General features: G+C 53.2%; 5 protein-coding genes across 5 annotated transcripts; 3 read left to right on the plus strand and 2 right to left on the minus strand.

The window, feature by feature from the left end:
- Positions 1-11: 11 nt before the first annotated feature.
- Positions 12-822, plus strand: NCS57_00455000 (uncharacterized protein; the record flags this gene model as incomplete). The annotated part of the gene is made up of 3 exons (XM_053054508.1): positions 12-150; positions 210-538; positions 589-822. The coding sequence occupies 3 exons, from the start codon at positions 12-14 to the stop codon at positions 820-822; spliced, it is 702 nt and encodes a 233-aa protein (XP_052916668.1).
- A 584-nt stretch (positions 823-1406) lies between these two features.
- NCS57_00455100 (uncharacterized protein) lies at positions 1407-3821 on the minus strand (the record flags this gene model as incomplete). The annotated part of the gene is made up of 3 exons (XM_053054509.1): positions 1407-2185; positions 2237-3722; positions 3774-3821. The coding sequence occupies 3 exons, from the start codon at positions 3819-3821 to the stop codon at positions 1407-1409; spliced, it is 2313 nt and encodes a 770-aa protein (XP_052916669.1).
- An 820-nt stretch (positions 3822-4641) lies between these two features.
- On the plus strand, positions 4642-7499 carry NCS57_00455200 (AN1-type domain-containing protein; the record flags this gene model as incomplete). The annotated part of the gene is made up of 3 exons (XM_053054510.1): positions 4642-4770; positions 4821-6203; positions 6255-7499. The coding sequence occupies 3 exons, from the start codon at positions 4642-4644 to the stop codon at positions 7497-7499; spliced, it is 2757 nt and encodes a 918-aa protein (XP_052916670.1).
- Positions 7500-8335: 836 nt separating this feature from the next.
- NCS57_00455300 (uncharacterized protein) lies at positions 8336-9518 on the plus strand (the record flags this gene model as incomplete). The annotated part of the gene is made up of 4 exons (XM_053054511.1): positions 8336-8459; positions 8509-8548; positions 8596-8691; positions 8741-9518. The coding sequence occupies 4 exons, from the start codon at positions 8336-8338 to the stop codon at positions 9516-9518; spliced, it is 1038 nt and encodes a 345-aa protein (XP_052916671.1).
- A 699-nt stretch (positions 9519-10217) lies between these two features.
- NCS57_00455400 (uncharacterized protein) lies at positions 10218-10856 on the minus strand (the record flags this gene model as incomplete). Its single annotated transcript, XM_053054512.1, has 2 exons — positions 10218-10439; positions 10464-10856. The coding sequence occupies 2 exons, from the start codon at positions 10854-10856 to the stop codon at positions 10218-10220; spliced, it is 615 nt and encodes a 204-aa protein (XP_052916672.1).
- Between the last annotated feature and the right edge of the window lie 5812 nt (positions 10857-16668).

The following is a 16668-nucleotide window of genomic DNA, read 5'->3' on the forward strand; positions in this document are numbered from 1 at the left end:
ACACAGCAAATATGCGTTCTTCAGCTCTCATCACCCTCGTCCTCGCGGCCGTCGTCTCGGCACATAGTGTCATTACCTACCCAGGATGGAGAGGAAACAACTTGATCACCAACGCAACCTTTCCCTACGGCATGCAATGGACGTATCCTTGTACGTGACTTGTCTCCTCGAGCTTCTTACCCGAATAACCCCCATTGACTCGCGCGCAGGTGGCGGACACAACGTAACACAGAACCGCACGTACTGGCCCACGAGAGGAGGAGCCATCGCCTTCCAGCCTGGATGGTTCCGAGGCCACGAGACTGCCTTTGCCTACATCAACATGGGATTCGGCGATGACGGCCCAGACGGTGGCCCTGCCAACATGACCCTCCCCATGGTTCCTCAGTTCCAGATTCTTGGTCCCACCAACAACCCGTACCCAGGAACGATCTGCCTCCCTCAGGTGCCTCTGCCCAAGAACACGACGGTAAAGGCTGGTGACAAGGCGACCATCCAGGTTGTCATGCTCGCCACCCACGGCGCTGCCCTGTACTCGGTATGTAAAGTCAAACTGACTCGAGAAGCTTCAAGCTAACAATGTCCTAGTGCGTCGACATCATCTTTGCCGAACCCGGAGACAAGAGACTCGCCGAGGTCAACCAGACCAACTGCTTCAACTCGACCGACATTGGCTTCGCAGAGGTCTTTACCATCACCACCAAGGCATCCGGCAGCGACGAATACGTCAAGGACTCGAGCGCAAACGCCCCCCATCAAGTGAGCTGGGCCACCCTACTACCTCTTGTAGGAGCCGCCCTATGGGCTCTCTCCCTCGCATGAGCTGGATGACGGCAAGATTTGAAGAAAAAATGTATATTTGGGCATTATTCACGCATGGCGTTTTTTCACGGAATGGGGGAATTATATATCCCTGAGGAGTTCTTTTTATCTGTCTGATAATACACCACCCAAGTCTGGGTTAGATGATATCGCAAGTTTCTGTTACGGTGTTGGAGGAGCTATTGCGTTTTATTTCTTTACTTCATTCCTTTTTGGACTATAGTCCTGATGGGTGGTTCATCTCGAGGAAATGGATGAGATGAGGTGTCTTGATGTAAGAGACATGAATCTACGATTATGAAGTTTAACGTTGAAAATCCCGTGAATGATGAGGGACGTGATATTATGTACTTGGTGATATCTCGAGGGGTAGCTGGTTTTGACACGAGAGTAAATACCACATAGTTCACGGAATCAAGCACAAACGTCAGGATGGATCCATGTATTCTCTGAATGCTTCTACTTCTATGTATCCGTACACGTCCAAACTCCGTATATCCGTCTGCAATCTCGAGTGGAACCAGATCCATCCGGCTTGGCGGCCCCCAATAGCCGCCGAGTTACAGTTCTCGTCACAATCACATCTACGGAGCTAGCTTGGCGCACTCGGCAGCGACGGCCCTGACGCGGTCCTCTACGCTGCCCGAGGTGGCACCCTGGATCCACCCTTTGACGCCAAGACCCTTGATCTCGGCCTTGGAAGCGGAGAGCAGAGTGCCCAAGGCTACGAGGGCGCGGTACAGAACCTCCGAGTCGGTCTGGCCGTCGCGGGAGAGGATGGCACCTAAGACGACAGCGAGACGGCGGCGCTGGTCTGGTGTGAGGAGGCGCTCGCGGTGGACGAGGACGGAGAGGTTGATGGCTGCTGTGGTAGTGGCGATGAGGACGTTGCGGTTATAGGGGCCGATGGGGTCTGTAGAGACGCCGACAACACGCTCGAGGAGGGCAATGGCCTTGTCCGACTGCGCGCTGATGATGGAGCGGCCATTAGCCGACGAAAACATGTTTGCGAGTGTTCGGAGGCCCATCATGGCAGCGTTGTCGCTGGGCTTCTCGCCTTCCGGCAGGGACGCCGCAATGGCGAGGTCGAGGAGAGATCCAACCTCCGGGTCGGAGAATTGTGCGGCCAGAGGGTACTTTGCCACGCAGCGGAGAAGATCGAGGCCGGCGAGGCGGTCTGAGTAGGGCCATTGGGTGAGAATGCGGACGAGCAGAGGGAGAGCGGTTTGGGGGACTGGTCTGGAGGATTCAAGGGCGGAGCGGAGGTCGGCAAGTAGAGATTCGTCTGATGGGTTGAGGGCTGCGTCTTTGCGGCCAGAAGAGACCATGTTCTTGTTGATGGTGAGGATCTTGTTGAAGATTGCTGTGAAACATGTTAGTCTTTGTCAGAAGATCGAGGCAGGGAGCTGCTTACCTTCATACTTGGCAGCCGTGATGTTGAGGTACTCTTTTTGGGGGAGAACCTTGGGCTGGGTCTCCTCACCAGGTCGGTATCTCGACTCGGTTCCAAGAGGATCAGGTCCGCTAGGCCCGGATGTCTGACCGATAGTAGCTCCCTTGGTGTTTTCCGTGATAAAGTTGGCCACGTTGTCGAGGTATGAGATAGGCAGCTCATTGTCGCCAAGGAACTTGGTTGCCCGGTCATAAGGATTCTCAGAGAGATTATAGGGGAGCTTCAACGGAGGCTTTCCATCCTCAATGTCAACGTCAAAGACGTAGTCGTACATCTGACCGTTGTACTCGACCTTCTTGCCTGTGCTGGCAACAGCGTCAACGACAGTGCCAACGTTGACCCATTGCTGCTGGCTCATAGACCACTGATGAGCTGTCACAGCGCCATTATCTTCCTTGATCATCTGCACTTGACCCTCCTTGGTGCCAGACTTGGAGGTCAAGAACTCGGGGCCTGGAAGTTTCTCCTTGTTGATGCCTCCAACCTGTTGCTGAGGGATCGACGACGACTTGACAGCCTCCTCAAACTCCTTGAGCGTCGCCTCGTCGGCCGTTCGTTCGGGACTCCGAGTAAAGACGCGAGAAATGCTATCGCTCGCGCCTGTCACAATATCGCCGGTTTCGGCGTTGGCTGCCACCGTCCACACTGAGATGGCGGGGTGGGTGATGGTCTGGACGCACTCAGTACCTCTCCATATCCTGACGGTTCGATCTTCTCCAGAGCTAACAAGCTCGCCAGTGGGAAGGCTGGTCAAGCTGTAGACAAAGCTTTCGTGGCCGTGGAGCTCGGCGACCTGTTGGCCGTTGAACTTCCACAAGCGAATGGTTCCGTCGTTGCTGGCGCTCGCAATGTCCGCGCCGCTGGGGTGGCCTTCGGGTACCAGAGTGAGAGCACGGACAACGTCGGGTGTGTGGATTGTTGACTTTGGCGATACCTCTCCTGCTACAGATTGTCGCAGATCAAAGATGCGAATATTCTTGTCGGCGCAACCTGTCAACACGGTGCGGTCATCCACCGCAACGACAGCCCAGACCGCCATGCTCTCATGGCCCGTGAGCATGAGCTCCGTCTCCCACTTTTGGGGATTCCACACACGAGCCTGACCATCCCAGCCGCCAGAGACAGCATATGTACCGTTTGGTGCGACGTTGAGAGCGCAGACGTTGTGAGCATGTCCGACCAAGAGGCGCTCGGCGTTGTCGGAGCTGGTTGCCTTGGGTGACTTGGCCTCGATGATGGTGTCCTTGCCGCCGGACAAGACGAGACCATCTGGACGATCGCTTGAGGGGGGAAAGTAGGCGATAGAGTTGATGTATTCGGAGCCGCGACTAAGGAGGGATGGATCGAACGATGGAGGAGAGTCTTGGGTGCGGCGCCATACACGTACGCTGCAGTCGCGGGAAGCAGTTAGGACGGTATCGGGGAAAGGGAAGCTGACGGCCCGGACCTAAGAAAGCTGTGAGTACTTGAAGAGCTTGAATATATAGGAAAAGCGCACATCGGATTCATGGCCAACCAATTGCGCCGACAACTTAAAGTCGGCCATCTTGGTCTGGGGTTGAGGAGTATGGGACACCGCTCGCTCTGTGAGGGGCAAGGTGGTGATTATAGGGAAGGAAAGTCAAGGCTTGCTATCTCGTAAACAGCGAAAAAACGTCAAAGAACAAGGAAAGCAGTGCAGCCTTGGAAATTGTTAAGAGCTTGACAAATCGTAACGTCGTACTCAAGGGTGGTCGATGATGGAAGCTGATAGATGGATGATACATGGCGGGATGGGCAGTCCCGTCGGAGCTGGGCCGAGCCCCTCGTTGCAGGAGCTCCAGCCACACTGCGTCACCGACACCAGCCACCTCCACCTCCGCTTCAAGTTCAGGCTGCTTCTGGTCCGGCTCCGCGGCAGAAAGGCTTTCTCCTTTGCCTTCATCCCGTCCCGTCCCGCCCTCACTGGCTATTTCAACCCTGCAGTGTCTGTCAACATGCGTTAGCGAATGTCATCGACACCTTCACGATGTGGTGGAGACGACGGGATGCAGCCGGTCCAAGACCTTCATCGCCTCAACACAGCGGCCGACCCCCCTCTAATCTTGCAATACCCGAACAGATAGGCTATCACACATAGTCACAATGCGGGGAACCAATACAATGAGTCTTCCCGCCTCATGTCTCAGAAGCCATTGGTCGCCATGTCTCACCGAGTGAAAATGGCTGCCGTGCTTGTCCATTATATTGGTGTCCTCTCCCTCCCAGCACACCGTCCTTCACTGTCCAGATGCGCTCAGTCGAGGCTTGTCTTTGCCCAAGGACTGCCTTTGCCGAGACCAGCCCATTTGAAGCCAGTCTTTTCACCCTGAACCACCTCCAGCGCCATGTTCCCCTATTGGGCTTGCGCCGTTGCCGGATGCCCAAACGCTGCAGCTATCGATATCGGAGGTTGTGAGCGATGCCAGTCCATGTACTGCTCACACCATGTTGATTCGATCCACCACACGTGCGAGGTAAGGTCCATGTCCTGTGATAAAATTCAATCTTCTAAGCCTATCTCAAGGATACGCCCCTGGATAGTGACGAATTGATCGCTGCCAAGACGGCAGAGTTGACAGCGCTGAGCAACAAGATCAACCATGGTGCCCTCGTCCGGCTTGCAACGGAGCTTTCTAGAGGCAAGCCATGTCAACTCAACGATCAAGACCCCATGGGCTGCCACATGATGGGTGATAGACACATCCATCTCCAGTTGATCTTTGAAGACGGGACTGTTTGGCTTGCCAGAATTCCTCGAGAGACATACCGGTCTTTTGACAACCAGCTCAGCAATGAAATTCTGGCTAGCGAATGCGCAACACTTCGCTGGCTCGAGTCTGTTGATGTACCTGCACCACGTCTACATGGGTACGGTCTCTACGATGATCCGCAGAACAAGGTTGGCGTTGCTTTTATGCTCATCGACAAGATGCCTGGACGACCCTTCAACTCTCTCTCGGCCTCCAAGGAGCAAAAGACCAAAGTTTTGGGTCAATGGGCAGATATTCTCTGCACTCTGAGCTCGCACCCTTTTCAAGAGTCGGGATCCTTGAGGTTTGACAATGACGGAACAATCAAAGTCGGTCCCATGGCGAGCGACAAGACGGCAATGCTACCTTGTATGGGCCCGTTCCAACATGCCAAGGACCTCTATAGCTCCTGGGCTGTTGCATACCTCAGGATCATCACTGAAGGGCAAATATTTTCCGATTTCGCTCTTGATGCATACATCATGTTCAAGTACATTCTGCGACAGGTCAAGACTGGGCCTTGGCTCGACAGATGGAGAGATCTCAACTCGGGCCCCTTTTTCCTCAAGCACCCCGACGATGAAGGCAGCCACGTCCTTGTCGACGACGAATTTCAAATCACGGGCGTCATTGATTGGACTTTTGCGAGAATAGTCCCGGCATTCGAGACTTTTGGTCCTTCACTCATCTCTGCAGACAATGACGATCTATTCTTTGGCGAGGTCGGACTGACCAACGAGGACATGATCTTGGGCCTAGAACTACAATGCCGTGGATCACCGTTCTGCTTCTTTCAGTCCGATGAGATACGCCGACTTCTGTTTGGCTTAGGGATGGCGATGAGCTTTGTACACGACGAGGCCATCGGCGCATTTCAAGGCTTGGTTGCCACCTTTGAAGGCCGGCCTCTCGATTGGGACAAGTGGTGGCATGCAAGTTTGATCGAGTGGAAGGATGACCCTTTCGTGTCCGCCCATTCCCAAGAGATTTCAACTCGACTCTTAAATTCTATCCCCGAGGTCCCTCGCTTCGCTTCATGCTCATACCTATACTGCACTCGATCAAGTGTCCGTGGACGAAGATGCCATTCTTGTTGGAACGACTTATGTGCTATTCATATACTTCCCCGGTACCACCTTTGTCTTCTAGACAACTACGTAAGTTCTTGTCAAGGAATTTGTCTCCGGGACATATGCTAACGAAACAAGATGCTCGATGATGACGAGGAGACGGAAGCGCACATGGAGGTCGAGGCTCTCCTTACCCAAGTGAATGCGTATCAGCTTTTGCGAGTTGCCAGTTCTCTCCGTCACGGTAAACGCTGCATGTTTTTCCCTGGAAACTACATTGGACGTGGTTCAATGATGGGTTCTTCGAATTACCATGTCTGGATTCTGTTTGAAGACAGAGTCACATGGCTCGCTCGAATACCTCGGGACGCAACCTTTGCAGACACTCCCTCCGACCTTGCTGAGTACATAGTCGAGAGCGAATACGCTACACTCAAATGGTTGGGTGGTCTCACATTTCCTACCCCAAGGGCTCACGGGTATGGGCTCGCTTCCGATCCTGAAAACCTAGTCGGCGTGAGTTATATCCTCGAAGATGCCATGCCAGGGCAGCCATTCAACCCTCGCCTGGCTACCGACCAACAAAAGACACATGTCTATAACCAATACGCGAGAATTCTTATCGAGATTAGTCGCCATACTCGAACACAGGCCTTCTCCTTCGTCCCAGGCGACGGAATGATGAAGCAAGGACCCATCGCGAGCAATCGGGATCGCACACTTGAAAAACATGGGCCTTTCCACACATCGCGGGACTATTTTACCTCGACCGCAGAGCACCAGCTACGCTTAATTGCAGACGGACAGCTCTGCCCAGAATATCCCAAAGAGGCATTTGTGTTTTACCGGATGCTGAGAGATCGAGTTGCTCCCATATTAGCAACCCCGTCGCGCATTGGCGGGTTCTACTTGAAGCACGCTGACGATATTGGGGATCATCTACTTGTCGACAAGAACTACAACATCACTGCCGTCATTGATTGGCAGTATGCGCGCTTTGTTCCACCGCGCGAGGCGTTTGGTCCCTCTTTGTTCACGGCCAACCTTGGCAACCTGCATAGAGGTGTTGCAGGTCTTTGTGCAGATGATAAGCTTCTCTCTACGTGCCTGAGGCGTCAGGGCAGGGCAGATCTTGCAGACTTGGCGAGAGGGAGTGAGCTTTCTCGCCGGTTCCATCTCGGTCTCTCCTCTGGGCTCGAAAAGCCTGAGATCTCACGGTTGATCAGAGCTGTGCTTTGCTTGCTCGATGGCAGAGAGGCACCGAGATCGGGGGTTAGAGCTTGGGTGGAGCAGGAGTGGGCCTGCGCTGTTGGAGATCCGTGGCGTGAGAAGACGATGAAGCTGGTTCAGGACATTGAGAGAGCAAAGCTTGAAGAGGCATGATTCGATATGCCTTGCTGTCCAGATTGACCTTGATGCAGTCTGCAACTGTTGATAGACTCTCAGACTGCAGTACGAATATTGTTAGTGGTGTCGGCTCCTAAATTGAAGACATGACATTACCCCGCCCTGTGGCGGTGCAGAACCAGTCCGTCACACCTGCCCGTTTTCGAGACTTCCTTCCATGCCAGGCTCTGAGGCTCCACCGCTCAACCCCGCTGTACAAGTTGGGCAAGCGCGACCCTCCTTCTTTGGATTGCGCGCCGCTGTTCCCTGCCGTGCCTGCCCTGTCCTTCCTTCGCGAAGATTTCCAGTGACAAATTCCATCCATCCATCCATCCACCGCCTACCTATCCCTCTCTCCCTCCTCTCTTCTCCGCCTCTCTTCTTCTCTTTTTTGTTCTCTTCCCTTGATTCTACCTCAGCGGGGGCTTTGATCTTGGGCAAGATCACGCTTCTTCGGCTTGCTTTGCCTTGCGACACGATACGATACGCCCCGACTCCATCACGATTGATTGATTCACCGTCTCCGATCCTCTCTTCGCTTTCCCCTCCTTGAAACTCCGTCATTGCTCTAGACGCTCCACACTCCTGCGACGACACGCGACAATTGCTCCCACGAGTCACGACACAGACCGCTCTTCACGAAGCTTAACGACCGTTACGAACGATACTCTCCTTTGACTTGAACCTCTGACGCTGTCCGTCCCCATCAGGCCAGACATCTCCTGCCGTTTCACGACCTTGCCTCACACCATCCTTCCCAAAGCCCGCTTAGACCTTCCCTCAGCTTCGGCAAGAAACGCGACCGTAGCTCCTCGACATTCAACTCTGTCGCGATGGCTTCTGAACCTAGACAATATGTTCCTCTGACCTGCCATGGCCACTCCCGACCCGTTCCTCACATTGCGTTCTCCACCCTGGAAAAGGATGATACGTATTACATGATCTCGGCCTGCAAAGGTGAGCCGCTTGTTTCTCTCCCGCAGGATAAGTGCTGACTGCGCATTAGATGGCAATCCAATGCTCCGTGATGGTATCACTGGCGACTGGTATGAAACTTGATCCTCGAGTCTCTTGGCCCCTCTGACTCGTCCAGGATCGGCACCTTTATCGGTCACAAGGGTGCTGTTTGGCAAGCCAGACTAAGCCCCAACAACTCGAACGCTGCCACAGCCTCGGCCGACTTTACTGCGTAAGTGTTCTTTTCATTTGGATCATCGGTGTCGCTTACGCTGGTGCAGCAAGATTTGGGACACTCACACTGGCGAATTGCTGTACACCCTTCAGCACGACCACATTGTTCGCGCTGTCGCATACCCCCCGGACAACTCTGACCTTGTCGCCACGGGTGGCATGGAAAAGAAGCTTCGTGTCTTTGACCTGACGGAGCTCGCTGCCTCCGGTTCTGGATCTCCGGCCGTCATTCCCGCCTCGGCAGGTTTCGAGATTGGCGAGGGCGTTCACACCGGCTCCATCAAGTTTATTTGCTGGACCCAGGACCCCAACATTGTCGTTACCGCTTCAGACAAGACCATTCGATGGCTGGACCTGCCAAGCCGTGCCTGCATCCGTCATGAGGTGCTTGATGGAGACATCAAGTCCTGCGAGATGGTCTCGCTGGCACCCGAATACAGCTCGCCCAACGACATTGGCGGCGGAAAGCCAGTGCTTGCCGTGTCAGCTGGAAAGACGGTGTACTTTTGGGGCGGTGACCGGGCCATGGACGAGCTGAAGCGCATCGTTCTCCCTTACACCATTGCCAGCGTTTCGCTTGACGTTAAGGGTCGGAAGCTAGTTGTCGGTGAGGAGCCCGGAACGTGGGCCAAGGTGATTCGCTACGACGACGAGACGGAAATTGATACGCACAAGGGACACCACGGCCCTATTTGGTCTATCGCCTTTGCCCCCGACGGCAAGCTATATGCGACTGGATCGGAGGACGGAACCATCAAGCTGTGGAAGAACTGCGAGGGATTCTACGGCCTCTGGCGTGGAGGGACAGAGCGAAATGCGGAATAGAAAGACGCAGAGCGCAGCATTGTCTCTTCAACGTCGGGCGGCCTGGAAGCCGATGAGCGCGGCTCGGGAACGTTCACGCCCAGCAGCAGCCGCTCTGACGCCAACTTGGAAAGGGTCCTTAACAAGGTGGCTCATTCGACTGACAGTCCTCCGGTGTGCGGAAGCGAGGGCCATCTCATGGGCGACTGGGAGATTATGAACCCCCATGTCTGATGGAGCAAGGCGTAGAAGGGAGTCCAGATCATGGCTAGGTGTTGATGAATGGGCCATGGTCATGTTTAGACATGTTTATGCATTTTGGGAGGACCTGGAAGGCCTCGATGGACGGCAGATGATGGCAAGCTACAAAGCTTTACTTCTAATGATGCCAGAGTGTAAAACAATATCAATTCACATTGATGGAGGTACAAGTGTTTAAACAAGTCTATTATTATTAGTCTAGTGATTCTCTATCTAAAGAATCTGTCTATCTATCTCACTGCCGGAATTTCTCTGTTTCTGTCTTGGCCTCCAGCAGTCTACGGTGATTGGAACGCGTTAACGAAGGAAAAGGCCCCTGTCTGTTCTTTGATGTTGCTCACTCGGGTTTCTTCGTGTTCTTAAGCCCGAGCTACTATGTTCCCATCTCACAGGGCGCTGCATTGTCAAGCCGGCCCTACTTAATCAGTCACGGTCCACAACTCTTCAATGCAGTCAAACTTACTGAGAGCCTGGCTGAACTCGGCCGAGCTGGTCAATGGCGACACAGCCCAGGGGGAAGAGCATAAACAGGTCAGCGACGGTGTTGTGGTCGAGGTACTCGAGATCGACCATCTCCTCGTAACTGAGGTAGTCGACAACCTCAAACTCATCGTCGGCTTCGTAACCCTCGTCGTCGAGGAAGTGAACAACCAGGCCCTTGTGGACCATATCGTCGGCATCCTGGGGGTACGCGGGATCCTACACGCGAGGCCCCTGGGCATTGTCAGCTTCCTTTTGGTCCTCCTTAGGGAAGTCCTTGATCCACTCCTCGTCGACGATGGCCTCTTCGTGAGAAACCATGACTGACTCCTCCTCGGGGATCACGTCAGAGAGGTCAATGAGGGCACGGTCGCTTGGGCTGCAACGACGGTTGCGGCGATGGGTCGTGGCTGGGTCCTCCTTGGGGGTCTTATCAGAGGCTTCGACGATGATGAGGTCGCTCGGGCTGGAGCGACGGGTATGGTTGCGAGACCGACCGACGTTGGCAGAGTCGGCCCCGTTGGTGGTGTTGGGGGCAGCGCCCTGAGCGGAAGGCTGGTCAGTCTCCTTGGAGCTAGTGCCATGAGTGGCAGTGTTGTTGTTAGGGTTCTGAGACATGATGATGATGATGGCTCAGGAGGAGGTGTAGTGTAAGAAAGAGCAAGCTGTTGGTGGTAGTAGAGTTGTTGCGGTTGGCTTTGGTCGTGTCGCTTGCTCTCTCTCGTCGAATGTATGCGCGGGTTTGGAGAATCGAAATGAGAGAATGGATGGTTTGAGAGGGCCATTGAGCCAATTTATAGTCGTGAGGAAAGACTCAGTTCTTCACCGATGAAGTTGTCATCATGGTGTTTTTCAGGCGTTCTCTCATGAGATGGTTATGTGCGGCGATGTACGGCCCTGTTGATCCCCGTGTGGATTACATTGAGAAATATGAGTTAAGGAGATGAGCGGAACTCGTCAGTTATTATGAAGAACATAGATTCTTCCAATTGGTTCTATTGATGGTCTTGGGGGTTCAATGGCTGTTTGAGGAGTTCAACAGTCATGCAGGAGAACGCCATTGGGGGACGACGCTTGACAGAACATAGGAGGGAACAAGTCATTGGCCGAAGAACTTCTATTGAATTGGGGACTGAGATGATGCGTTTCACTGTCTACTTGGTTGATCCGTGAATTGTTACTAGCCAGTTCGTCTCATCACAGGAGCGATGAGCCGTTGTTCAGAGATGTCTTTTCCAGAGCCAATTGGACATGTGTATGTTTGGGTCTTATCCGTATACCTGTTAAAGTAATGGATTCAGTTAGAAGAGTGAAGAGTGACACCTTGATGGTACATGGGGTGGTAAGAGGTGAAGGCGTTGAGCAATTTATGAATGGCGACAAGCAAGAATCTGGGAAGTTCCAAGACCTGGAAACTGATGGGCTTTTTTGAACACATACAAAGATCAAAACTGTCTCCCAAGACCTGAAAGAACGATTGCTAAAGCCCAAAACGGTGAGTGTGCGGGCCGTTGTAATGGATTGTGGTGTCATGTTCAACCTCACAGATGAGATGGACGCAAGGGACAGTATGTAAGGCCCATGGTGGTGATTCACCGGTAATAAATAACTATAAACCGAAATTGGTCTACCAATATCTGATCAAAAGTGATGAAGTGGACACATGGTTGACTTGAAGAAGCCTACCTGCTATCTGACAACTGCTCAAGAGGCAGTGCGGAACATGAACATGAACATAAGGTGATATTCATTGGCCGTGAGAAGTAACCCTTTAAGTTCTTATGCGAATCCAACTTGAAGAACAAAGAGTGATGTGAACAAGAAATGTGACATGAATGGCTTATGCTACCCATCTTGAGATCCTCAATAGGGTAGCTGGGCACCAACACTGGAGTGTGAACACTCAGAGCTCATGACGACAGTGGGGAAGCGATAATGTCAAGAATGCAGTGAAAGGAAAGCGATTATGGAGAGCTACAAGAAAGATTGACCTTTTTCGTTTTCGTAGTACTGGTGATTAAAACCATGCCGTTCTATCCCAGTGGACAAGAACACCAATGGCTGAACCACACCGAGAAGACTACACGAGGGGAGGAGTCTAGATCCCGAATACCCTGCAGTTTGCCACCCAAACAACTAATTTGGTACATAATTGACCCAGCGGTCAAGCATTCAGTCTAGTAATACGGAGGCTGGTGGACACCTGGCATCCGGTGGGAAACGACACTATTCAGACCGGAGAGCCGGGTTCATGGGACACAAACCAAGGCCAAAGACGGGCACGAAATGGTATATTCCGTCATCTCATATCATACTGGGGATATTCACAAGCTAGTCAAACTACTAGCCGTTGTCACACACGCTGGCGCCGTCGATCTCTGACTGATAACGGTCCTTGTCCCTGCAGCTTAGGGCTTGCGCTTCTCCATCTTCCTGACTAGCAGGCGTCTGTCACTGAACTAGTGGTAATCACCTGCGGATCAATGACTTGCAAATTTTCAGCCTCTCTTTGCAAGGAAATCCATGTCTTGATACAATAGTTTGTGCTGTGCCGCTGGAAGATTAATGCCCAACGCCACCTCAAGGGACCCGGCGCCGCCGTGGCTGATCCGGAGTCCGGGTATGTGAGAGCGGGGGGACGACGGCGGCCAGCCTCGGCGTTCCGGGGAGAGTCTCCGGGTAGGGATACACGTTTGCTTTTACCATCACTTGTCTTGGGGGGCCTTGTTGTGGCATGTGGAAGTGGAACCCCTGTTGTCAAACAAGGATAGGTCGCCGGGCAGAGCGAGACGAGACGAGCGAGCTGCTTTCCAAGCTTGGGGAGAGAGCAGCAGATTCGCGAGCTGAGGGTCCCCGGGGTAGAGAATCGGGAAAGCCTCTGTGAAGATCAGTGGGCGAGGCGAGGCGGCGAGAGGCGCCGTTTCGAGGGTCTACGAGCGAGCCAAGACGAGGGAAGTGAGATTGGAAGAGGCTAGATCCTGCAGGCGGATGGCTATACGCAGCGCAGCGGGCTACGGTCTTGGCTGTCCTGAAATAGAGGCTTCCGTCGGGAAACGTGGGAGCAGGACGTGCTGGATCTGGGTTGAGGCTAGTGCACGAGGATGGAGGGGACGAGGCGGGACGACGGGCTGGGAGTTGAGAGCCGAAGGCCGAGTGGACGCACGCATGAGGATGGATCCGTGACTTGGGGTTTCGAATCAATTGAGGGCTCGGATTCGCGAATTGGGTTAATTGGTAGAATTGGGGCTGTACCGAGTACAAGGGGGATGATGTGTCAAGGTGGAGGAGGAAGCAAAAGATCTCTCTCGATGCAAACTCGTGAAAAAGCAGGGCAGACAACAAACGGAAGAGGACATGATCACCTCTGTTCAAACAAAGAAACCCTGAGAGACAGAAGAGGGGAAAAGAGGCAGCAGAGTTTACACACACACACACACAATCGGCGATTTGAGGCTTTGTGAGACGTCATGTTTTTTACTCTGTCGCTTTTGTGAGGTGTCACATCCGGGGCAAATTATTTTCCTGGCGAAAGCAAGGCCAAAGGGTAAGGTGGGATTGGAGGGGGCCTCACAGTGGTAGCGGGCGGTTCGTTCAAACGAGAGGGGGGGAGAAGAGAGGATAACTACAGGATACGAAATGCAGTTTGCAGGAATCTAGAACTTGTGGAGGTGTGATATACGTGTTTGTGTGTGTCTTGTATGTAGGTAAAAGGAGACGAGAGATGAGTGAGACATGGGGAAGAGAATGGACATGCCCCGTATGAACGCCACACGTAAACGACGACGGCTGGTTGCAGGTAGATGCAGGGTAGGGAGCAAACAAAGAGTTGAGGCCAAGTATGTGATTAAAAATAGTCTTTCCGTTGTTGATGATGTTGTTCAGCTGTCGTCTTGACTTGGTGGGTCACCGTGGTGATTGTGTCTCCCACCCGTAGACACAAACGGATCTGGCCATCTCGTGTATCTAGATGCGAGGTAGCAGGCGCAATCGCAAGTTCGCCTCGCCTCGCCTGCGCGCGAATAGCTTCAATGCTCAAACCAGGGTATGGGCGGTAATCTTAGATGACATCATGGACAAAAGACGGCGGCTGCCACTCGAACGATGGAGGGGTAGAACAGGACAGATGGTGCGCGACTCTCATCTCGCACGTACCAAGAAGAGGGACGTCGGGTGCTATAGCAGATAATGCCGCTGTCAAGAGAAAGAGGGACATTAAGGCACGGACTGTGTGTTAGTCGGGGCGCTTATTATCGTCGTCCGTCGGACCTCTCCGCATCGAACGAAGAAGCCGTCACGATGGATGATGATTGAGGGAGAATTGACGAGAACTTAGGAAAGACTCGGAAGAGAGAGCAAAGAGTCCACATTGTACACGTAGTTTACTTGGGAGATGGAGTTTCGGAACAAGTCATCAACGTAGTATTGGTTAGAGTGAACATCGCCGTTCGCCGGTTTCCCATCAGAGCCTCGTCCCGTAAATACCGAAGCAAAAGAAAGTAATTTATTTTGACAGACAACGGCTTCCTAGCCAACACAGCAATACCGAGCAAAAAGGAAAACACTGGAGTGTCTACTTTGTCCACTTTGCGGAGCCCTTCTTGGCTCTTCAAGACGGAATAAGGAGTCAAGAGACAGGAAATGGTTAGCCGAACCCGGCCCGCCGCCGAATGCAGGGACGTTGGGAAACGCACATGGCCACGAGCGCCTCGTCGAGTTGTCAAAAAGATTATTCTGGGTCTAGTGTAGTTACTGTTTTCAGCTGGTGGGTGTCTTTGTTTGTTTAGCTTAGCTTTCTTCAGCTGTAGAAACATGGACTCGTTTTTTGCTTTTTCTTTTTCTTGACTTGACGATGACGGCGTGGCCCGTAGCGCGGGATTGGATGGGATGAAATATGGGGAAGAAGAACAAGGGGGGGCGTGTGGGTGAGATTTCACGTCAAGGGTTGAATGACAGGCACAGCTTGGACTCTTGAGAAAAAAGAGGCTCATGGCGGAATGAGATAGACGAGATTGAAATGCGAGAAATCGTTGCTTGATACGCGGACACGAACAACAGAGCACGGCTAGCCACTCAACTATCGACGACAAGAGGCGGCGGATCCGAGAGGCGGTGATGATCATTGCCGAGTTGTTCCTAGGACAGGGCTGATTTACAGACAGCTTTCTCCATCCATGCGGAGCCAACGCCGCAGAACAAGGCCAACAATAGAGAGAATGCAGACAATACATCGTCACCGACAAGTGTTTGGGGGTCGCACAGCATCAAAAGACCCGAAACTGGAGGTGAGAGGAAAACCCGGGGACAGCAAGCACCTTCGGAATCGGAATGCCATCACCGCTCACCATGAGCCTATGGCACGGTTTCAGACAGAGGTTGGCCCCATGGTCGCCCAATTCCGTCCGACAATGGGCAGAGGATGGAAATGTCGGGGAAGAATGGGAGACGACAGGACAGCAATCACCTACATTTGCCGTACATGACAGGACAGACCGCACTTGTGCCGCAGAAAAAGACGCCGCAGACGCCGCAGCAGGTGTCATAAAAGACCCGGGGAAATGCGACGACGGCTCCCTAGCCTTGACACTAGCGGGGGGACAGCGTGGGATGGGGGTTACAGCTTCACATCATGGAAGATCGGGATCGAAAACCAAGGTGTAAACGCCCAGTTTCACATCCTGTCAGTGTAGATTACACGCTGCTTAGGCGCGCGACACGTCGATTTCTTGGACGGGAAGAGGTCATCAGCCACAGCAGGCGATGCCCGCCTCCGAGATGGACCCGTTCGACTTGTGATGCTCGTGCCAGCAAAACATCCCATCCAGGGCAGCACGGTCCCGCGAACGGACGACGGTAGGGGCAACGTTTTGACGATAATTTCTCGAGATGGTGACCAATGTACTTCCACACCAAAACTATGTGTGTATGGACCTCCCCCGCTAACTCCCTCCCTCCGTTCCGGCCCCCTCCGCTCACGCGTTTCTGCACCCGCGGTGGGCAGGTTGGCTGGTGCTCCCAGAATGGGCTGTTATGGGGGGAATCAGGCCACTTTGGCACCCCTGCGGATGGACAGCTACCGCTGTGACGGGAGTGCGATGTGCTAAGAATCCCAGTTTAACGGCGAGCAGAATGCCCATAGACGCCGACAATATGGTCATGATGCACATTTGTTCGGCGGCATTTGTGATCGATGATGCTCTTTTTTTTTTGCTTGTTCCCGTGGTTTTATGACTGGGATCGGGGCCATTCTCCCGGGTGCCGTCAATCGCCGACCACCCCCGGGAAAGAAAGAGGGGAGACTCTTTAGATCCTGACTTGTGACATGTTTCTACTCTGGTATTGACGGGGTAGGGATAGAAGCTCAACATGGTATTGTCCTCGTGGGAAGCGAATCTTTCCGATGATATTGCTGGGAGTTGTTGTCTTATGGATA

Source organism: Fusarium keratoplasticum, chromosome 3 (genome assembly GCF_025433545.1).
Source record: "Fusarium keratoplasticum isolate Fu6.1 chromosome 3, whole genome shotgun sequence".
Lineage (NCBI taxonomy): Eukaryota > Fungi > Ascomycota > Sordariomycetes > Hypocreales > Nectriaceae > Fusarium > Fusarium keratoplasticum.